This window comes from Cynoglossus semilaevis, chromosome 9 (genome assembly GCF_000523025.1).
Source record: "Cynoglossus semilaevis isolate Cse_v1.0 chromosome 9, Cse_v1.0, whole genome shotgun sequence".
Classification (NCBI taxonomy): domain Eukaryota; kingdom Metazoa; phylum Chordata; class Actinopteri; order Pleuronectiformes; family Cynoglossidae; genus Cynoglossus; species Cynoglossus semilaevis.
Genome location: NC_024315.1, coordinates 18,437,124 through 18,460,696, shown reverse-complemented (window position 1 = coordinate 18,460,696; position 23,573 = coordinate 18,437,124). Strand labels below are relative to the sequence as shown.

The 23,573-nt window shown below is 39.3% G+C and overlaps 1 protein-coding gene across 1 annotated transcript; it reads left to right on the top strand.

Annotated features, from left to right (window-relative positions):
- Window positions 1-111: 111 nt before the first annotated feature.
- wdr17 (WD repeat domain 17) lies at window positions 112-23,251 on the top strand. Its single transcript, XM_008317802.3, is given in 33 exon segments — window positions 112-692; window positions 4,246-4,374; window positions 5,681-5,864; window positions 6,584-6,814; window positions 7,349-7,459; window positions 8,161-8,301; window positions 8,576-8,698; window positions 8,977-9,039; window positions 9,042-9,160; window positions 9,257-9,425; window positions 10,177-10,268; window positions 10,860-10,942; window positions 11,042-11,128; window positions 11,901-12,065; window positions 12,648-12,763; window positions 13,149-13,235; window positions 13,384-13,533; window positions 14,946-15,076; window positions 15,287-15,412; window positions 15,549-15,704; window positions 16,255-16,319; window positions 17,042-17,174; window positions 18,087-18,172; window positions 18,249-18,348; window positions 18,443-18,582; window positions 18,719-18,830; window positions 19,677-19,818; window positions 20,470-20,572; window positions 20,696-20,797; window positions 21,351-21,449; window positions 21,578-21,645; window positions 21,731-21,828; window positions 22,319-23,251. Coding segments are annotated over 33 exon segments (4,056 nt in total). The 5' UTR covers window positions 112-467; the 3' UTR covers window positions 22,439-23,251.
- The last annotated feature ends 322 nt before the right edge of the window (window positions 23,252-23,573 follow it).

Sequence of the window (23,573 nt, the reverse complement as noted above, 5' to 3'; positions counted from 1 at the left end):
AGACTTGAGAAGCGTTTAAACTGTATGATGTATGTTTTCTAATGAATGGTTAACTACTTTGCAGACCTGTTTGACAGGAGTGTTGGCTGTGTCATCATGTCACTCAAAGTGAAATGGAATGCATTCTTTACCACTCTCTATGCAAGGTCTGTAGAAGGTTAATGGGTACAAGCTATCCTTGCCTAAAAGGTCAAGATGGTTATAAAACCTTAATATTGGAGGAGTTAAAAGTTTCAACTTAATTTTAACTCCTCCAATATTAAGGTTTTAAAACCATCTTTGACATTTTGACACTTTAATGTGAAATGAGGCAACAAAATCAGAACCATGTTGATTTTCAGCAACTAAAAACTATTAGATGGTTTTAAAAAAAAAATGCATGATGTGTGAACTGAAACAACAAATCAGACTTATAAACATGCTGTCCTTTACAGTCTCGACACAAGGTGTCACTACTGGCTCCCTGAATGCACTTGACTGAAGCGATAACGCACTGGTTTCTGCCGTTCAGTCGGAGGACGACGATGTCTGTGACAGTGCGGTTAGCCAATCACAGGGCAGGATATTTTCCCTATGGCCAATCACAGCCCATGTGGAGGTACACCTCCACGACACCTCCCCCCACTGGGAAGACGGGGAACAGGATTCATTTCAGCACCTGGAACTGTCCTCGAACCGGTCAGCGCCTGACGGTAAGACCATGGCAGACACACACACACACACACAGACTGAAAATATCTATGTAGCGTTGTATGTTGGGTAACCTAGTAGAGCTGACTGATGTATTTGCCCAGCACTGTCTCTCCCTCTAACGCACGCACACAGGAAAAAGATGCGGTTGTGATTTCACCATCATCAGCCTCTGGGCTAATCACAACACGCACATGAGCACCATCATGCGAAATCAGACTAAAATGACATGTTTAATTGTTGTTTTTTTTTAGGACTAAACATTCAAATCGCACCAAACCCCATTAGCCAGGGAAGAAGGCATTTTTCAGCGTAAACAGTAAATGACAACAAGGCTGTGTCAAAGCGAGGGTGAATCTAAGGAACTCAGCCAAAAGTGTTGCTGGTTTCAGGAGTGTTGTTGCTGGTATATAAATGTATGGAAAATCAGATTGAAGAAAATAAGGGCAGTGTTACTTGTTGAGGCATAGAAAATAAAGAAAGGAGACTAATGCCACTGCTAGCCTTGGTTGTTTTGGAAATAATGACAGCCCCCTCACACCAAACCGCGTTACACCTAATACACTTTCACAGGGTAATTTATGTACGAGATCTGGCTTGTCCTTTGAATATTCTTATTTTCTTATTTCAAACATTGACTTATCGCCATATTCTTGCTGTAATATAACGTTAAGATTCATGGTTATATACGTATATATATGTGTGTGTTTACATATATATGTATCTATAAACATTCCTCGGTGAAAATGTTTACTCATTTTTGAACATGTTAACTCGTTTTTTATCGGTTTTTTTTCTGTATTTATTTCAGTTATCTATTTTTTATTTAAATTTTACTTTGCTCTTGGTTGAACTGTATTGACCTTTTGTTATTTACCTTCGCGCCCACTGCTTAAAGTTAGTTCAAATGTTGCCAAAAAAATCACTTGCTTTTATGGCAAATACGTGGGTATAATGATTTGCTCTTTATGTTTTTTTTTACGTCATATGTTATAAGCTAATAATTCAAATTGTGTTTTTTTTTAAAAAATTCAATTATTTACCATTTCAGTCATTTCGTTTGTATGGATGACATTCACACTCACAATGTCTCATTCAAGATGTTGACATCATTTATATATATATATATATATTCATGTTTCTTCATGACTCACTGCAGTGTTCTCTGACGGTTGTCTCTCCTTCCCCTACAACCTCACATCACATCCAGATCCAGTTACACAACACACAACACATCTGTAGTCACTGTCCATCTCTTCCTTCACAGCTTCTTCTTCTTCTTCTTTTTTTGTTTTTAAATATTTAACCTCTGGATCACTAAACCAGACGGGAGGAGGACGCGTGTTCAGCAGCACACACTTGTTGTCACTGACTCATGCGCTGCTACAGCAACAGGAGAAAATTCCTCCTCTTCCTCCTCCTCTTCCTCCTCCTCTTCCTTCTCATCTTCCTCCCCCCACTGCTGCTGCTTCGTCACCTTTATCCTTTTGTCTGGTTCACTAACTGCTTTAAACAATATGAGAATTATAACACGAGTATAACACCCTCAGAAGATGCAACACTCAGTCATCAGTTGCTGTCTTTGACACTGCAGCAAGGGGTAGAATGGCTTCTTGAATGACACAAAATTTTCTGTGTGGTCAAGAGCATCGTGTTTATTTTGAGTAGTTAAAATGAATATCTTATTGCAAGCTAGCCAAAAACATACCGTAATTTCTGGACTATTGAGTGTACCTGAATATAAGCCGCACCCACTAAATTTAAGAAAAAAATTATTTTACATATATAGGCTCTTCTCTTTAAGCCTCAGGTTTCCACGTTGTCACATGGGATATTTACACAAATTATAATTATTTTTTTTCACTGTTAATTAAATAAATTCAAAGTAGTGGGCAGTGGTGGCTTAGTGGTTAAGGAAGCGGACTTAGGTCCGGAAGTTACCACTGTGGTGCTCTAAGCGCATGGCACCGTCCCCACACACTGCTCCCCGGGCAGCTTAAAAGCTGCCCGCTGTTCACTTTGGTGATGGGTTAAAAGCAAAGGTCACATTTGGTTGCGTGCAGCGGTGTGCTGTGTCACAATGACTTTTTTTGAACACGGCTGGTTACACGTTAGCTCTTTCCTGCATCGGCGCCCCGACCGTAGCTGGAAAGCACAGGGGAGACTTAGTGATCTGCTCCAGGGCCGAAGCTAACATTAGCTCCGGGGCTAACTCCCTTCACTTCATGCCTGTCCGCAGCAGAGGTAAACAGAAATAGGGAAACTTTTTTTTAACAGCTCCTGTACAACAAACTCACGCTTCAACATGACAGGGCGACAACTGCACTCAACCTTCGCTACAGTTTTTCTCTCTTGTGCGCATATACGCATATGGCCATTCACAGACAGACATATGCTACCAGTGTAAAGTCACTGAATCGCTAGCGGTATGAACTCCGTTAAAAATCCGTAAATTAGCCGCCGTATCGTTTAAGCCACAGGGTTCAGAGCGTGTGAAAAAAAGGTAGCGGCTTATACTCCGGTATATCCGTCCATCTGTCTTCTGGTCATAATCTGTTTTCATGACATAACCCGATAAGACCTGCGTTATGCAAATGAGCCGCAGTTACACAGCTGTGTAACTCCTTTTTGTCATTGTTTGTGAAATTGCTTCGGTTGAATGGCTGTAAGTGGAGCGTGTATCCTGTGCTAACTGTGCACAGCTGTATTACCTTGCTGTCAGATAATGGCTCTCTGGGGTTTTTACAGTGGCCAAAGGGCAACATGTTTAAATGTATACAAACCTTTCAAGAACTCCCACGACGGAGCAGCGAAAACCCTAATTAATATTCTTGACAATCCGTTGACAGAGAGACTTCTTGAAGGAACAGTACCCTAACAAATGGAATTCTGATTTCAGTTTGTAGTTAATGTTCCTACGGTATAAATGTTTCTTAGCATCAGTCCTTTAGATTGCCTGTGTGCTTGGTGGAAGTGAACGCAAGAACCCTTCAGACGTTCAATCAGTTCCCTGGTGGTTTGGCCAATCACGGCACAGATTAATTAAATCCTCTCTCACCACCCCTTGTCTTTAATCTTTAATTATCCTCTCTTACCTGCGGATGTAGAAGAATACGCAGCTTCGTTCGCCGTTGTACACACAGTGCATGCACACACTGAACTAAATATGCCGCCTGAATTTAGCCTTTATTTGTGAAACAGGATTTATTTTTAAGCTATTAGTTCGAAACACAACACAAATGCGGTCCTTTAGCCACTAGGTCACAGGTCGCCTTCATCTGTCCGTTTTCTCCAGATCTGTGTGGATGTCTTGTAACTTCTCATTTCAGTACTTGACAAATGGAAATGAGTGGCTAGCTTGCAAACATACTTTCTACATCTGCGCTTTAGCTCAGTATGCAGCCCAGTTTCAAAAGGTGCTAATAATTGAATGTGGTTGTATATTTTGAAAAATGCGTTGCCTAACTACTGTTTTATAATAAAATATTGTTCTTTTTTTTAATATATAATAAATGACTGACTTTACTGCAAAGTCAATGTGATGTGTGTCTGCAGGTGAGGATGGCCAAAGTGAAGCAGGTGGGTCTGCTGGCCGCAGGCTGTCAGCCCTGGAATAAAGATGTTTGTGCAGCCAGTGGGGACAGATTCGCCTATTGTGCTACACTGGCCATCTACATCTACCAGGTAAAGCCACTGTGTTCATGGACGAAGTCTTTACACGTTATAAATGGATATTACGTGATAGTTTATGCGAGACAAAAGCAATCTTTACTGCCACTGGGAGGTCATTTTCCTAAATACAATTAAGTGTTTCACAACCAACAGGCCGTGAACTGGTACTGGGCTGTGGGTCGTTTAGAATCAGAGAGAAAATATGAATTTTACGGTGTAACCTGCTTTAAAATAATTCTGTTAATTAAATGTTTTGCACGTTTTTATTTGCACGTATTTTACCAATATCTATTTAGTAGTCGTATTTTCCCATATTTTTTTCCGTATTTTTATAGTGTAAGTTAATCAGTGTAAGTCTTCTTATTTGCATTTTTATTTATTAGTCGTATTTTTCCATATTCTTTCCGTATTTTTATAGTGTCCATCAGTGTAAGTCTTCTTATTTGCATTTTATTTTTAATCTATGTTTTATTTTGAAAAATGGTCAGCTTGTGGCCCAATCACAAATCTATCAAGCACATTTCCTGTCATGTCAAGGGTCAGACGACCGGACCTTATCTTAGCTAATGAAGTAAAAGAAAGATACATCTACTCAACAGTGTATAGTATGGCTTTATAACCACATTCGTTAACAATTTGTGACAAACTCGTGGCCTTCTGCGTCACGGAGAGTTCTACTTGATTGTACAGTATATATATTTTTTAAATGCTTAAAAATCAATCAGTGAAAATATTGTCTTACATAAAACATATTAAGTGTTTGAAACCTCTCCGTTAACGTGAACCTGTTGCATATATAAGGGTACAATGTAGCCCTCTTGTGGGCTCTGCCGGTATTGCAGAGAGGATTTTTAAATTGACTAATATAATCACCTAAGTTGTCGAAACGTCATTTTAAACGTCCTGCCGGTATTGCAGAAAGGTTTTTAAATTGACTGACACTAATATAATCACTTAAGTTGTCGAAACGTCATTTTAAACGTCATTTAAAAAATAGTCAAACAATTCTTCTGCCTTTTGGTATTTCTCTTCTCTAAACTATTATTTCGTCAAATCTGTGGCTAACTAGCTAAATGGCTATGGCTTTGTTGACCGACTTTTGAACATTTCTCGCATGACTTTTTGCTATCGTACACATTGTAGCATTAGCCTAATATGAAGATTTTGCTTTAATGTAAATACACGTGGTTCCTTTTTTTTTTTTTTTTTGCTTTACCCATATCTCTAGCTACTTTCTGCTATTGATAATCCACTACTGACTTCACCTCACCTTGTTTTTTTTTTCTCTTCTCCTCCTTGCGTCTCCTGCCGGCGATAGCTGGACCAGCAGTACAACGAATACAAGCTGAGGTCCATCATGTCCGAGCACAAGAAGACGATCACAGCCATTAGCTGGTGCTCCAACAACCCTGACCTCTTTGCGTCGGCCTCCGCTGACAACCTGCTCATCGTGTGGAACGTGGCCGAACAGAGAGCCGTGGCCCGACTGGACAACACGAAAGGTAAACAGATGGGGTTGAATACCTTTACTACTACGTTTGTTCGTCTACTGCTGCCTCGTGTGGTCAGTCTGAACTAAGAGAATTCAACCTATGTTGTTGCAAAAACCCTTATACTAGGGTGGAGGTAGAAGAAATAGCTGAGAGGTATCTCGTGTTTCGTAAGAACAGCGAAACACGAGAAAAAAATTATGCAAAAGATTTTTAGCTAATTGATGACAACAACAATTTCGAAAATGTAGCAAAGCGATAGCACATAATTAACTGAACGGCCAATACAAAAGTATTACGATGGTTGATTGCATATTTCATAGATAAACATAATCGTGTGTTGTAGAACCTACTTTATTGAATGTAAATAGCACACGTGTATTTCGTCAAATTTTTTGTAACTTTTGTAACAACGTGTATCTCAAAAAGTAAGTTATCCGCTAACTAAAAATACACTTTCTGCAGTTTGAATGGATTTTTTGCGATTTTTTGTTTACAATTTTAAGGTCTATGGTTTTTAAATTAAAAATAAAACTCATTTACTTATGGGTTGTTGCACTTTTTTCCAGTAAATGTTAGTTTGTATGGACTACTGTAGGTGTTGTATTTATGTATAAAAGAGGAAACCTCCATAGTATTAGACTACAGGAAGACCATATATGGTTAAATGATAACCAAAAAAAACCCCCAAAAAAACTGGTTGTCTGCAGCTTGTCCTCTTTTGTTCCCAGGTGTGCCCACATCAGTCAGCTGGTGCTGGAACTCTGCTGATGGTGTGGCCTTTGTGTCCCAACGTGGTCCGCTGTACATCTGGGTCTACGGTGGTTCTAACCCTGGACTCACCGTCCATAAAGAAGCCCACTCCTTCCTGTCAGACATCTGCCTCTTCCGGTGGCACCCCTCTAAGAAAGGCAAACTGGTGTTTGGACATACGGACGGAAGTTTGTCCATTTTTCAACCAGGTAGGACATAAAGATGCATTTTCATTAAGCTGGAGAAAATTTAATTTAAAAGGGTTTTGTAGCTGTTCATATCTGACTGTAGTTATATAAAAGCAAAAACTCTAAAGCTGAACTCTCTGTGAGCTAACTTTCAGCCTTTCCAGACTTCAGTTTTTTTGCTAACCTTGCTAACCTACAAGCTAACCGACCTGAAGCACAAGCTTCAGTTCTGTTTTTAGGGTATTTCTGGGCTAAAAATTAGTTATTATTGTCAACTACGTTTTTCACTTGGTAAATATGGCTGCAGGTTGAAGACAATTTGTATCTTTTGTTAACTTGCAGCTATATATTTTGACCGTATATTTTAGCATGGGTTGTCTTACTGTGTTGCCTTTTAATTCGATCTGTGTTGAAATCTATTGAGGAATTTCTTTTTTGTGTAAACATTCACCCATCGGTGACTCTTTGCTGATTCTGTAATTTAAAAAAAACAGACTCTAAAATCCCAAATTCTCCTTTATCCTGCTGACCAACGTGTCCCCCCCGTTCTTCCAGGCAGTAGAAGTCAGAAGCACGTGCTTCGCCCAGAGTCGTTGGAAGGAACAGACGAGGAAGATCCTGTCAGTGCCTTGGAGTGGGATCTCCTGTCCACTGACTATTTACTTGGTTTGACTTAAAAAAAAAACACAACTACATGTTGTTTGTTATTTGTTATTTCTTTTCTTTTAATCTGTCAATTCTTTGTCGATTTTTGACCAACAGTTCTTAGGTTGTACGTCCCGAGCACTGACTGAGGCAAGACTGACGCCACGCGCTCAGTCACTTGCTCTGTCACTTGCTGTTTGCGTAAAATTGCCTCTTGTTCGGCAACCGAATTATGATACGACAACTGGGGCAATTTTTTTAAATGATTTTGTTCATAAACCGAATCGTTTGAAAAGGGAGGCATTCAACAACCGAGGTTCTGCTGTAGATTAATAAAATGCGCTGCTGCTGCCATCTAGTGACCGGAGGCTTGTTTATCGTTCAAGCATGAATAACGACAGTATACTGAAAGTCCCCTCTCGGGGGGCCCGCCCCACTATTTGAGAAGTACTGCTTTACACTATATCACTTTTTGCAATTTTTATGGCATGTACTGTATGTAGCAACGAATGCTATATTTTGTTTGTCCAGCTAACCGTTAGCTTTCTTTAGATTTCTGGTATTTACGTTTCGTAAACTTTGGGCAATTTTGGCACAAAATTTGACCAAGTACGACTGAATTTACACCGTTCACTCTTGCCATATCTCAATATATATTCATCATAGTATAGTAATAGTAAAACCAGTGTGTTTTTGATGATTCAGTGTTTCCTCTCGGACAGTGTCAAACCTCCACAATGGAATCCGGCTGGTGGACAGTGAGGCGTTGACCTGCATCACGTCCTTCTGCTTCCCCTCAGCTGCTGCCTCAGTTCAGTGTCTGGCCTGGGTTCCATCAGCACCAGGAATGTTCATCACTGGAGGTAAAAAAAAAAAAAAGAAAAAAAAAGTGCATCACCTGGGGTGTTTGAACCATCTGGTGTCTTTTATCACAAGGTGGTGAAGGAACCTTTTGAAGTGTTATCTGTGTGTGTCTGTTTGAGGTCTAGGTTTAGCTTTGCTTGTGGGGACATTTTTCAGGAAAAAAAAAAAAAAGAAAGCTGGGATTCTTTATTGTGTTTTAGAGTTAGGATAAGGATTAACCCTAAAGGCCTACATTTGAAACGCTCGTCACATCTCTGTGTCTGTGTGTGTCAGATTCTCAGGTGGGAGTTCTGCGGGTGTGGAACGTCTCACGTTCCACTCCATTGGACAGCTTCAAACTGAAAAAGAATGGATTTCATGCCTTACATGTCATCAACTCACCCCTGGCCAAGAAAGGTGAAACTGTTTTGAACCTTCAACTAAAATACGCTGCTTCTGATTTCAGCCACTAGGGTTCACTGATCAGTTTTGAAGTGATTTGTGATTCAGATTTGTAGCTTTAAAAGTCTCCGACATCAAAGCCTTTCTTGAATTTCATTCTTAACACAGTGTTGTCAGGGCCAATATTTACAGTCTCTCTCTGCTACCTTAAAGGTATTTCTGGTCACTCATTTATTTTGACACACTTCCGTGAAGTTAAATTTCTTTTTTACGTTCCCCTTCCTCCCTTCCAGTTCCAAGTTCTTGCTCTCCCAGTAAAAGTCAGCACACCAGCTCCACCAGCGAGGCCGTTCCTCCACTCCTTCCCAGAACCGCTCATTCTCCCTGCCCCCTGGTCACGCAGTTTGCTGCTTCATGGATGGCGGCGTGGGACTTTATGACATGGGTGCCAAAAAGTGGGATTTCCTGCGAGATCTGGTATTTCTGTAACGCTCTTTCAGCAGCGCTGGCACGATGACGAGTCTGAGAGAGTGTCTATTTTAAAAATGTTTTTGCTCTGCGTTGTCTCTCCAGGGTCATGTGGAAACTATCTTTGACTGTAAGTTCAAACCAGATGACCCTAACCTGCTGGCCACGGCCAGCTTTGATGGAACAATAAAAATATGGGACACAAACACACTGACGGCTGTCAACACTTCTCCTGGGAATGAAGGCGTGGTCTACTCTCTGTCATGGGCTCCAGGTAACATCAGTTACAGTCAGAAATTGTGTACGAGTCCTGGAAAAATCGAGTGATGTCCGACAATAGCCGGCCCGATATTAGCATAATTATGTTATATCTGTATGAATTGTTATCGGGTTTTCCTCCCATAATGAAAACCCCATGTGTACCCTAAAAATGGTTTTGGGGAAAAACGGCTGTATGTGAAAGTGAAAGTCACTAGATGGCAGCATTGCAGCTTTTTATTAATCCATCCATTTTATTAATCTATATTGATAATCTGGGTATTGTATGCAGAATGCTGGTGCCAACAACTCATACAGTGGTTTGTACAGATAATTAAATAAATATTACCAGGAGCTCAATAGTATTTTATTTTGGCTCAATAGTATTTTATTTTGGCGGGGGAGTTCTGTCCCATAGGGGCTAATGGCAGAAAATAATCGCGAAACCCATCGCTTTAACCTATTTTTTTCTCCTTCAGAGTTAAATCAGAAGATGATTCCAGTTCACTGTTCATGCAACAGAATTTGCTAACTTTTAGCCTAACTGAGGCTAAGCTAACTTTTGCAGTGTTGACTTTGAGGTATTTTTTCCGGTATTTCCCTCACTATATACTTTGTTGTGTTTTTGGCACGATCTAATGTAGTCTTTTACCTTTGTATTAACTAACTGCTATAAGTTTTGCATTTGAACTTGAAGTTTTCGTTTAGCTAATTGTAAGCTATGGTGTGCACACGCTATAATCCGTTGCTTCTCTTTGTTCTTGAAGGCGATCTGAACTGCATAGCAGGGGCCACGTCTCGTAACGGTGCCTTCATCTGGGATGTGAGGAAAGGGAAGATAATCACTCGCTTCAACGAGGTCACTGTCACTTTCCATCTGAAAACTGATGAGTAAAACGAACAGAAGTAGCATTTGTCACATGAGCACACAAACGGTGCCGTTTGAGTGAACTTAATTTCTAAAGATGATCTTCAACAGCCTTTGGAGATTTTGATTATTTGCTAGCTGGAGTTTTATCCTAAAAATTTGCTTTGTAGCTTTTTGGTTTTTTTTTTCTGACCTTAATCCAATTTTGCTACTTTCAGTTATTCACTGCTAACATTTAGACGTTTCCGTGTTGACTTTGAAGTATTTTTACAGTATTTTCCTTACTATATGATTTATTGTGTTTTTACCCAATATAATGTAGTATTTTACCTTTGTATATAAACGGTGCTAACTGCTAAGTTTTGGAGTTGAACTTGAGGTTTTATGCTCAGCTAGCTGTAAGCTATTTTTGGGCAAATTGTTAGCTTACTTTATCATCAATACGATATTATTGCTTTTAATGTTTACCACTGAGCACAGATATATATATTTTTAATGTATCTTATTATTTGTTCAACTTCTAAGCCTTAACTGAATTTGCAGTGATAAGAGCATTGACAAACTCTCTGTTGCCCCCTACAGCACGGTAAAAATGGAATATTCTGCATATCCTGGAGCCACAAGGATTCTAAGAGGATTGCCACATGTAGCGGAGATGGATTCTGGTGAGTTTCTTGTTGTCTGTGTCTGTTTTTTTTTTTTTTTTGTCTTCTCTGTGTGAGTCTCACACGTCTTTCTTTTTCTGTCTACATTTAAATAAACAGCATCATTCGCACCATTGATGGAAAAATCCTTCACAAGTACAAACATCCTGCGGCTGTTTTCGGCTGTGACTGGAGTCAGAACAACAAGTAAGAACCACAACAACGACACAGGTTGCGATCTTCTTTCCACGACTGTTATTATATTTTTTGCTCATTAAAAAATATTTTTCTTACTATTATTAGACTTCTTTAGCACACTTTTTTTTTGCATTGGCTTTTTTATTTTTTTTTGGACTTTTTAGCTTACTTTTTTTTGCATTGGCTTTTTTTTTTTTTTGGACTTTTTAGCTTACTTTTGCCAATTGTCAGATATTTTAAGCTGATTTTTTTATTATTTTATGTACACATTTTTAGTCTGTTTCTTTTCCAATTTTCTGGACTTTATAACCTCACTTTGTAGAATTTAAATTTTCTTTATCTTTATCTCTTTTCACTCCTACTAATTTTGACATTTTTACATGCCGTTGTTTATTTTAGGACTTTTTTTAGCTCACTTTTTAATATTTTTAGACATTTTTAGCTTACTTTTGACCATTTCTGGACTTCCCGCAAGGTCTGTGTACCTGAAAAAAATGAGCAATAATTTTAGATAAAGTTAAATTAAACAAAAGGAAAGACCCTGCATTACTACAAGGCTGCCAAAATTAACATCAAAATCTCGTTAATTAATTTGTAAAGAATAATCTATTCAATTTTTGTTTTCTATCAATACATTTATTTTTGCAGATAAGGTTTACTACAGTTTTATCTAGGTAGTTATCTTGATATATACATATATATTGCATATTTATATTTAATATCATTTTTATGTATGATATTAACCCATTTTTTATCCCGTGCTCCTTCCTTCTTTGCGCAGGGACATGATAGCAACAGGCTGCGAGGATAAAAATGTCCGCGTCTACTACCTGGCCACCAGCTCTGACCAGCCTTTGAAAGTCTTCACCGGACACTTGGCCAAGGTTTTCCACGTGCGCTGGTCTCCGCTCAGAGAGGGAATCCTGTGCTCTGGATCAGATGACGGGTCAGTGCTTCGACACAAACATGGACCGCCTGTGTTCTGTGCTGGGAATCACTTAAATAAACAATTTTAAATAGTTGATCATTTTTAAATAATTTTTAATAATGTTTTACTAATGTTTTAATAATTTTTAATATTTTTTAATACTTTTTAAATATTTTTTAATTTTTTTAAATAATTTAAATAATTTTAATAATTTTAATATTTTTAAATATTTTTTAATATTTTTTAATAATTTTTAATGATTTTTAATGATTTTTAATAATTTTAATAAATGTTAATAAATGTTAATAATTTTTTATAATTTTTAATATTTAGTAGTAACTCAGTAACTTACTCTCTCTTTTCAGCTGGGATATAATGGAGTACTCTCCTCGGATCATAGTCCTGAGGAGACAGAGAGGAGACGTTAAGACTCGCCGAGTTACCTCGTTTCCATATTAAAATGCTCCTGTTTTTAATAGGACGTTTGTTCCACCTGTAGTTAAAGTGCATGACGGCCTTAATTTTTAATAATTTTTAATAATTTTGTCCTGTACTGTAAGTAACAAATGTGGTGACTTAAAAGAGAGTTTGTGTGCGCAGCACCGTTCGTATATGGGACTACACACAGGACGCCTGCATCAATGTTTTGAGTGGTCACACAGCTCCAGTGAGAGGCCTGATGTGGAACACAGAGGTGCCATATCTGCTCATCTCAGGTATTTTCTTCCATATCCCACTGGATGGCGTTAAAGATCCACCAAACTCAAAGTACAGTAAAACCTCGGTTTTTCGAACTCAATTCTTTCCTGAAGTTCCTGAAGAAGAAAAACGATTATTTCTAAGTTAAAAAATAAAGGTCCAAAAATACATGCCCTATGCATCCATGTGTACAGTTTCTGTCATGAATGTCCTCGAAACATCATAGTTTGTGAAAGACGATGTACAACGACTTTTGTGAAAAGAAAATCCAAAATGTAGACAGGTCCAAAAAGAAAATGCGTCAAGATATCCTGAAATATGTATATTATTTATACAAAAAAAGTCAAACAATAAGTCATCTAGAAGTTCAAATATTTTTGTATTCCCATGCGCTCCAACCAGGTTCTTGGGATTATACGATCAGAGTGTGGGACACCAGAGATGGCACCTGTCTGGACACGGCCTACGACCATGGAGCTGATGTCTATGGTAAAACTGATTGTTTAAAGCAGAGTAACAAAAAGTTGCACACATTTTGACCAAACGAAAAGAACGAATGTGTTTATTGATGAAATGTCCATGGCAACAAATGATTCTGAATTTTTTTTCTTCTTCTTCCTTTTCAATTGTGTTTGAGGTCTGACTTGTCACCAGAGTCGTCCTTTCACCATGGCCAGCTGCAGCAGAGACAGTACCGTCAGACTCTGGTCTCTGACTCCTGTCGTTTCCCCTCTGCTCCTCAACATCCTGACAGGGCAGCCGTGGGAGAAGATCATTGGAAACACAGGTGAGAACCACAGACCTGTGGTGTCTCTCACTCCACAGCGCTCTCTTTAGACCAGGGGTCTCCAACCTTTTTGAAACTGAGCGCTACTTCAGGGTCACTCAGTTATACGAAGAGCTACTTATTTGATACAGACGTCCAGAACGATGTAATAATAATTACCGTAATTAACGGACTATAAAGCCTCTACTTTTTTTCATCAGCTTCGAACCCTGCGGCTTGAACAATGAAGCGGCTAATTTCGGGATTTTTACGGGCTTATAGAGAAGTGCGGCCTATATATGTACATTTCATAGTGTGCAGTGGTGTGCAGCGTCACAATGACAATATTAACACTCAATAGTATGGAAATTACGGTAGTTCAGGGACATACAATAGTACACTCTCTTCTTACCATCGTCATTGGACCCATTTGAATATCACTGCACGGTGTAACTGATTTAAAAAGAACAGTAAGAGTACAAGTTTTGACCATCTTGTTGACTAGTTTTACTTTTACAACGTACCCTGAGGGCACCTTAGATTAGTCCACGGGGGCTAGCAGGTGACCCCGGGCAAGATGGTGACCCCTCGTGTTGAGTTTCTTCATATTATTTGAGTGTATTTATTTGAAATACTGTATTATGTACAACTGATCCTGAAATAAACCCACCTTTTGGACACATTACATTCAACATGAAGCGACAGTATGTAAAAAGCAGAGAGACGTCTGATATTAACTGTTTGCCGATATCCTATATGACGATATTGTTGAAATGACCGATAGCGATATATGCAGTTGTATCAACACAACCCTGCACACATTTCATAGTGTGCACTGGTGTGCAGTGTCACAATGACAATATTACACTTTCACTTTCATTTTAAAACTATTTGAAGTCTTATCATTTGGTGATCGGATCATTTCATTATTGGAGGAAAAACCGACAATGATTCGTATCGATATTACATAGTTATGCTAATAACCGATAATAGTAAAAAGGATTTAAACTAGAGTTAAATAAACTAAACGAAATAAACTAGAGCAACCGATGTTATTGGCTAATATTAGCATAATTGTATGCAACATCTGTAAGAATCGTTATCGTTTTTTTTTTCTTGCCTGGTTTTGGCTCAGATGATGTGACCTGAAAATAGTTTTGAAGTGAAAGTGAAAGTGAAAGTGGTGTGCTGTAAACGGCTGCATGTATTGGTATCAGTTAATATGGAAATTATAGAACAAATGTTTGGATTCTATCTGCTTATTGGATATCAGCACCGGACATGCCTAATTAAAGAGTCTCGAGATTTTCTGTAGTGCCCTCATGGGCCCCTGGAGGGCACTGACGCCCTGTTAAAAACCTATTATATGTTGTTGTATAACTAGCACCGCCAACATGTCTCTGCTGTTGCCCACTGCTCATTTGTCTCCGCAGACACCGCCATGGTTCCTGGGTCTCCTCCTCTGCTCTGTGGTAAAGTGTCGAGAGACATCAAACAGGAGCTGGACAAACTGAGCGCAGACATCAGTTCCAAAAGGCTGCGCTGGTTCTCCGAATGCTTTTCGGTAAAAACAACCAGAACATTCCATTATCGGTGAACGGACACTTGTCTTCTTTGCCACGACACATCAAATTATTGTTTTATTTTTTAACAGCCAATGTTAAATGTCCAGACAAACATATATGCTCATTAAAGTCTATAACAACCCTTAATAATGCATTTTTTTTATTTAGTAAATTCTGAACTTATTTTTTTGAAATTTTGACCTTTTCAGCCACCAGGAGGCAGCAGCAACCTGTGGGACTTGGTCTCCGTCATTAACGGCCAGGACGACTCTCTTCTGCCATGCAGCTACAGTAAAGGAGTGATGCACATGAAGCACCTACTCAAGTTCAAAACTGTGAGAAACGTTTTTTTTTTCTTTTTTTTTAAAGCCCTGTTAGCAAATTAAACATTCACACTTTATGAACAAAAGTTGTAATTCAAATATGCAAATAGTTTTTCTCACACAAGTTCATTCGTGTCTTGTGCTGCAGTCGGAGGCTCAGGAGCTGACAATCGTCAAGATGTGTAAATTTGGAGGAGGAATCGGAGCTCCCAGTAAAGAGGAGAGACTTAAGGAGGCAGCGGACATCCACCTGAGACTGGGACAAATTCAACGATACTGTGAATTGATGGTGGAGCTGGGACAGGTGAGTGTGTGTCTGAAGCAGAGGGCAGTTTCATCGCTATCATATCCTGGGATATCAATTTTTACATGCAAGCAGTACAAGGAAACGTACCAAATATTACAGTATTGTTTGTTTTCAGAAAGGATGTTTTTACTTAGTTTTGTTTCTGCTGGAAAACATTATATTAACATTTTAAGCTAGCTTTATTAACTTCTATCACCCATTAATTAGTGTTGCTCCAGAGTATGTTTAAATTGCACCATCCAAAAAATACATAATGAAGAAGAAAAAAACATATAACATACGTATAAGTGTACCAGTGCCCTCTAGTGGCTGTTAGTGTGAAAATAACAAACATTTTTAGTGGTACATGAGTAGCAGCTACTGGTACACAAGCCTAGAGTGCCTTCTAGTGGCTATCAGTGTGAAAATAACCAACGTAAAATTATATATTTAAATATATAGGTCGCACGTGAGTATAAGTTGCAAACCCAGCCGGAGGATGAAAAAAGTGCGACTTATATTATACGAAAAATATTGTGATCTTTTTTTTTCTTTTCCTCTTTTTTAGTGGGAGAAAGCCTTAGCTGTGGCTCCTGGTGTTTCCATGAAATACTGGAAGAAGCTAATGCAGAGGTAAACAATGTTTATGTCTTTTTTTTTTAACATAAAAAGCCTGAACTTAATTATTACGTTTTTATTCTGGTATTTAGTTTGTTAATAAAATACTTAACGGTGTTTCTGTAATTAAACTATTTACTGTTACTCTCTGTAAAAATAAATGAAAACTAAAATATGGCACAATTAGCTTGCTGAACACAATTTTTGCTAACTAAGGTTTATTTAAAAAAAAAAAAATCTTAAAACACATGACACCATACCGGAGTTGATGAGGGGACTTTAAGCATACTGTTTTTAATCATGCTTGAACGATAAACAAGCCTCCAGTCACTAGATGGCAGCAGAGAAGGCCACCTGTTCAACCTAGTAGAAGAAGCGCTCATACAGTCTTTACAGATCAACAGATAAATATTACCAGGCGCTCAATAGTATTTTAATCGGGAGGGTGGAGGGTGTGAAAAAACCTCTGTCCCCTAGGGGGTGCATGAAACAATAAAATAACACTGCATTAGTGTCTCGGATGTTAAGAGCTAATGTTTTGCCTTGTGACATTCTTCAATCAGATTTATATGCTAACAACATCCTTTTAAACCGGGCATCAGAAGTCGAACTGTTTCTTAAAAGGCGAAAAACGTTAATTTCACGCAAATCTTAAATTCAACCTGAAAAAAAAACCCTAGCTCCACAGCAACAAAAATACTAAACATAAAATAAATGATTTTTTTTTTTTTACCCAGGAGGGCAGATCAACTCATGGCTGAAGATAATGACGATGCTATCCCATACTGCATTGCCACAGCAGACGTCAAAAAGCTGGTAACATTCTTCAGTGGCCGAGGACAACTGCTGGAGGCCTTACTTATCGCACAGGTACCGTCACTGAGCAGAAACTGTTTTATATCTGATTATACACGATAGTGAAGAGAAAGCATGTTGGAACCTGGCCCTGCCAGAGTCAGGCGGGTGGGTAGATTGTTGAAGAAGACGGATGATAATGGACAGACTCGTAGGTCCTTGTTATGACCTGGACTGTGATTCTGAAAAGCAAACATGTTATCAGAGTTTTCTCACTCAAACGCAGCTTGGTTTGCTGTAGTGTAAATTGACAGGAGAGCAATGGAGCTGGCCTGCGTGTGTTGTAATGTAGGGCACTGTTAGATAAGGTAACCAATAGGACTTAATGATGTAACTTCAGCTCAGCTAAGTCAGCTAAGCTAAGTCAGCTAAGCTAAGTTAGCTAGGCTAAGTCAGCTAAGTTTCTTGTTTTTTTATTCTTGTCTCCTTGGTAACATTTTTTTAATGGATTTTTAGCTGTATTCTCCCCTAGTTTTTTATTCTTGTCACCTTGGTAACATATTTTTTAATGGATTTTTAGCTGTATTCTAGTCTCGTTGATGCCTTAGTAAAGCATGATGGGTAATATCCAACAGGGAGTGGTGAAGTAAATAAAGCTAAAGATACGATAGGATAAGACACAGATATAATTCTGATGTTGAGGTGAAGTAAATGTAAATATTTCTCATGTCAAATCTGTCTCCTTATAACTTTTACCTTCTGGAAAATTATTCTATTGATATTTAATTTATTTAATTTTTATTTTTGACTGTGGTCAGTTGCAGCCATGTCTCCACATTTACATGGATTTGGACATTTAAAAGGTTTTGTAGGTCTGGTGAGCTTAGTGAAACATTGTACAAATGTTTTTTTTTTTTTACAATAAATTAAATATCTTTTAGTTAAATTCAGACTGGAATATAGTAAAGAAAATATTGTTTTTTCCAGGGAGCATGTGAAGGAAACATTCGTGCCCCTCAGACCTCCCCTGTCAACCACACAACTAACGACGTGGACACCGTACAGTACCAGAGGTAACAAACAAGCCGTCCCTCCACGTCTCCACCTCAGAACCCTGACCTCTGACCTTCTGCTGTTCTCTCTGTCCAGTCTGCTACACAGGGTCTGTAAAGAATTGGCCGAGTGGTATTTTCAGGACGGCTGCTCTGTCCTCGCTGCATGTTGTCACCTAGCTGTGGACAACATTAAGGTGTGTATACACACACACACACACACACACACAGGCCTTGTCTGAGTGGGTGTTTCTGTTGTGTCATGTGACATGAAGTCTGTGGTCTCTGCAGATGGCCTTGTGCACCCTGATCAGAGGTAATGAGCTGGAGCTGGCTTCATGTGTCGGCATCGTTCTGGGAGAAGCCGCCCGTCAGACCACCGCGTACTGCCTTGAACTGTTGGCTAGGAAGTACATGACCACGCACACATGGTACATCTGGCTTCAGAGGAGCACTTTGCATTGGCTGGGCTTGCGTTCGCCCCATATGTATTGACAAAAATGTAGTTTATCTTCTTTGAGCGCTGTTCTGTTTTCATGTTCCTTCCATTTTTCCACTGTCTTCCAGGGAGCTGTCTGCTAATCTCCTGCAAATGATTCCAGATAATCAGGTTTTATTGGCTAAACTGTGTTCTCTTTACCCTGGAAGTCCAGCCGAAATCAATCACTTGCACGAACGGGTGAGTGGAGGCCCTTTTTCTTCTGTCCATGGATACTCTAAGTTTCTCCCAAACACAGAGTAATGTAGAGTAATCTGACCAGAGGTGGTAAATTTGAGCTCGTTAGAATTTAGCTAGTATAATTACTGTATCTTCCAGACTATAAGTCTCACCTTTACTTATCCTTTGGCTGGGTTTGCGACTTATATATAATAATAAAATATATAATTTCATGTTTCTTGTTTTCGCACTGACAGCCACTAGAGGGCACTCTAGGCTTGCGCACCAGTATCTGCTACTCATGTCCCACGGAAAAATTACACGTTTGTTATTTTCACACTGACAGCCGCTAGGGGGCACTCTAGCTGCCTGGTGCGGCTTATACTCTGGAGCGACTTATATATGTGTTTTTTTTCTTCTTCATTATGTGTTTTTTGGCTGGTGCGACTTATTCAGCTACTTATAGTCCGGGAAATACGATACCTTTAGCCAAAGTCAAAAAATACTAAAAAATGTAATTAAGTCAAAATATCTTTACATTACTGAAATTCTACACATCCATTTGAATGTTTATACTGCAAATTCAAACCATATGCACTTTTTTTGCGCACAAAATTTTCTTTCAGTTAACACAGATTGTTATTTAATTTTTTTACTCAGTAACTGGTTCTTTTCACATGTAGCAAGGTAATATACTTGAGTGAAGAATACCAAAACTACTTTAAAATGACAAATTACTCACAAAAACTACTCAATTACAGTAACGTGAGTAAATGTAATTTGTTACTTTTCACACCCGCCTTTGGTCCGTAACTTATATAAAATAAAAATAAATAAAAATGACATGTTGTTGTCCGTTTCTTCCAGTGTGGTCTCCCTCCATCAGAGGAGTGTAAGGCCTTGGCAGAGGCAGCCATGTCTGAAGGAGACTTATTTTCGGCAGTTAAATTTCACCTCCTCAGTCCTGAGCCTGAGAATGCACTGCAGTTGGGGATCGATCACATCAAAGGTAGTTTCCGCCAACGGTTTTTCAAACAATATAGATGTCATGGGTGTCAAACTCATTTCCACCAGGGGGCCACATCAGCAATACAGTTCCTGTTGAAGGGCCGGTTTTAAATGGAAGACTGTATAGATCAGGGGTCCCCAACCCCCGGTTCGCGGACCAGTACAAGTCTATAGGTCCTTTGGTACCAGCCCGCAGTGGGACACAGTGAAAAAAAAGAAAAAAAAAAGTTCATTTACTTTCTTTATTTGATGATAATCTGGCAATATTTTAAAAATAAAAGTCATTCAGACTTTGATACAAACAGGCTAGAGTCTGGTAGATGTAGCTCCTCCATAACAGACTAAAACATGTATCTGCAATTGATTATTATTTATTCAAGCTACAAATATTGTTCAATGCTGTGTAATAAAAAAAAACTTTTAATTTCATATGTTGATAAACTCTGCTGCATGGACTTTATTCAATGCTTTTTAAGCTCCCGCGGGCCACATAAAATGGCTTGGCGGGCCGCATTTGGCCCCCGGGGCCTTGAGTTTGACACGTATGATATAGATGCTGAATGAACCCATCATCCTCCTATTTTAAAATGATTATTTTTGAGGTGCTGTGGTAACAGAGCTAACAGTCAACTGTGAACTTCCTCCTCACCAGAGCAGCTGAGTGGATCTGATTGGACGGTGGACAGCGTTCATCACATCCTTGACCTGATGAGCTACATCCGAACGGATCGTCTCATGATGTCCAAGCTGACAGAGTAAAAACAACGTCATCGCTGTTGATGTTTTTTTTTTTGTTTTTTTTGTTTTTTTTTTTCTTTTTCCAATCATCCGTCTCCTCCATCGTCTCCTACATAAACCTTTCACGTGTTTGTACCCAGAGCTCGCAGTGAGCTGCTGATCCTGTGCGGTTATACCGGAGCCCTGCTGGCCATCAGAAGACAGTACTCCAGCATTGTACCTGCACTTTATGAATATACCAGGTACATGTACACACACCTGACATTTATACACATTTTGTCCAGGAGGGGGCAGGCTTCCGATGGAATATGACACACTAAAACCAGGCATGGGCTAACGAAGGCCCTGGGGCCAGATGGCTTAATATTAAAAATTAATATTTTTTAATATTAAAAAGTTCAGCTTTTTAATCTGGCCATCCAGTACTTTCCAAATTTTTTTCCAAAAAAAGTTTGCCCACGGCAGCGCTAGACAGAAGTCTGCCACTGCTGTAATGCTAAAACAATCCTCCAGTCTGTAGGTGGCAGCAACTCATACAGTGATTTTCAGAAAAATAGAAAATATTGCAATTGCATATTAGAGGTTTTCAATAATTTTTTAATCCAGGGGTAGGCGTGACAAAAAATTTCTGTAGCCCAGGGTAACCCAAAATAACTGAGAACCACTACCATGACCTGGCTACATTTGGCAGGTACACTGTAAATTCTTTAAAATAGTCCGAAACATTTTGGGGACGGCAGTTCGTTAGACTTAAAGTTAAAGGTGTAATCGACATATTGCGTTCCCAATTTTCAGTCAGCTGCTGAAGCGCAAGGAGGTGTGTGTTCCTCTGAAGATTGAGCAGCTGTCGGTGGAGCTGGAGGCCTGGCGAGCTTGTACACAGAGCCACAGCAAGTAGGTTTGAAACAACAGCAGCCGAACGTTAGATCCTAATAAAATGAAAGCCTTGTGACAAAATCAATGCGGGTGAGGTGTGACGTTGACACTTGTACCTAAACAACGGTCCTGTCCGCTGTACACAGTGCACCATCGGAGAGTCAGAAGGAGGAGTTCAACAGCCTACAGAGGAGGATTCAGCCATCCGACTCTGGTGAGACCCAAACTCTGGGCCACATCCTACTGCGTCCTAACCCATCTATCCAACAATAAGCACGTGTCATGTGTTTTCTCCACAGCTGTGTTAGTCCTCCGTGGGGCCGATTACGTGACGGGCTCCAACCTACCGAGCCATTCTGACGTCCAGCTGTCCTGCTTCACTGGACAGAGAATACAGGTGTGTGGTCAATATATAATTATTTTAATGAAAAAAAAGACACAAATACAGACATGCGCTAGGTGACAAAACAAAGGGAAGTTTTTTTGGAAGGATTTTCAGATTTTAGTGCAGGGGTGTCAAACATACAGCCCGTGGGCCAAACCCGGCACGCTAGGTTTTTTTTTAGTGCGTCTCAAAAAAAAAAAAATACAGTAGTGTCTTTCAACATACGCAAACACTATAAAGTTGAGAAAGTATTGCCAGCATGAGAAACAAGTTGATGGTTTCCATGCTGGCATGATGAATATGTTCGGCACTGTGCCACGTTTTGAATCTGGGCAACCTTTAGCTTACCTACAGCCAACAGCAGAGCAGCGCCGGTGACCCAAGAAATCTTCACTCAGTCTTAGTTTGGGGATGATTTGCCATTTTTTCCCCATATAAAAAAAAAAAAAATCCCAATCCCATCAGTGCTTAAGTCCGTTTTCTTTTATTCCTTGACACCCAGGGCCCGGTGTTTCTCTTGGAAGATGGGAAATCAGCAATCTCCCTGAATGACGCTCTAATGTGGGCCAAGGTCAACCCCTTCTCTCCTTTGGGAACCGGACTTCGCATTAACCCCTTCTAGCATCTGGAGGCGTTAAATACTAGGGAAATGTTTACAGACTGAAACGGAAGGGGAAAAAAAAAATTCCGATGAAGTGTAGTAATGGAAAAAAAAAAGAAAAATCACAATAGCGGAAAATTACATTCTTGTGCTTCAGGCGACCGGTCAACTGTATTTATAGAAACAACTGAGCCGACATCTGTATGTGGTGACATCACACTGTACCTTCACGACTCCACGAAGACATCAATTTGTTCAGGACGGTACCTGGAACGTGTTAGCGTGGTGAAGGCTTCCTGGGGGAGGGGTCAGGGGGAGGGTAGCTTGCCTCGTTTCCTTGAAAACAGGGTATTCTCATCTCATGCTGTAAAATAAACGAGGAGGAAATAGAAAAAAAAAAACCCTTATCTGTTTCTGTCACATTTAACGACACGAAATGGTTCAGTTTTGTCCGACGTGGAATCTGTTTATGTCGTCCGTTCGTACAATCTTACGGGATCTGGTTTATTTCACCGTCATCGCAGACATGACGAATGTCAAAAAAAAAAAAAAATGAAGCACAGAAGATAATATCAAATATGTGAGGTCATGGGGTGATTTCATACTTTTAATTTGAAAGGGTTTCAGTAGACAGAAATGATTGTAAAGGTTAACATTCAACTTCATGTGTTCAGTTAGAGGTACTAATAAATACTGTATGATGTCATCTATGTCTACCTGCCTGACAACTAATTGACAATCATATTGCAGCATCAACGCCAATATCTGACAGGGCTTATTACCATAAAGAAAATGAGACGAACACAGCTTTGGTTTGAATGTACATTGTGGTTTTAACAAAAAAAAAAATCATTGACGTCGTCTTGTTTTGAACACCTTGGAATCTGAACTAAAAGAAAGCAAATCAGAGAAGAAAGAAATAAAAAGGAGCAGAGATTAGATAACAGGCAGTTTGAATACAAACGTTTGAACATGATTATTCCAGCTCATAACATATGACGCCAAGGCACGTTCAACTTCAAGGAATGAGACTGTTTCAACTTTGACAATTTATGTATTTAAATTGTCAAATTTAAAATATTTAAAACACAATCTACAGGCCGAAGTCAGTTAAAAGAAAACAATACTCAAAACAAGCAAACTAAATGAACCCTAC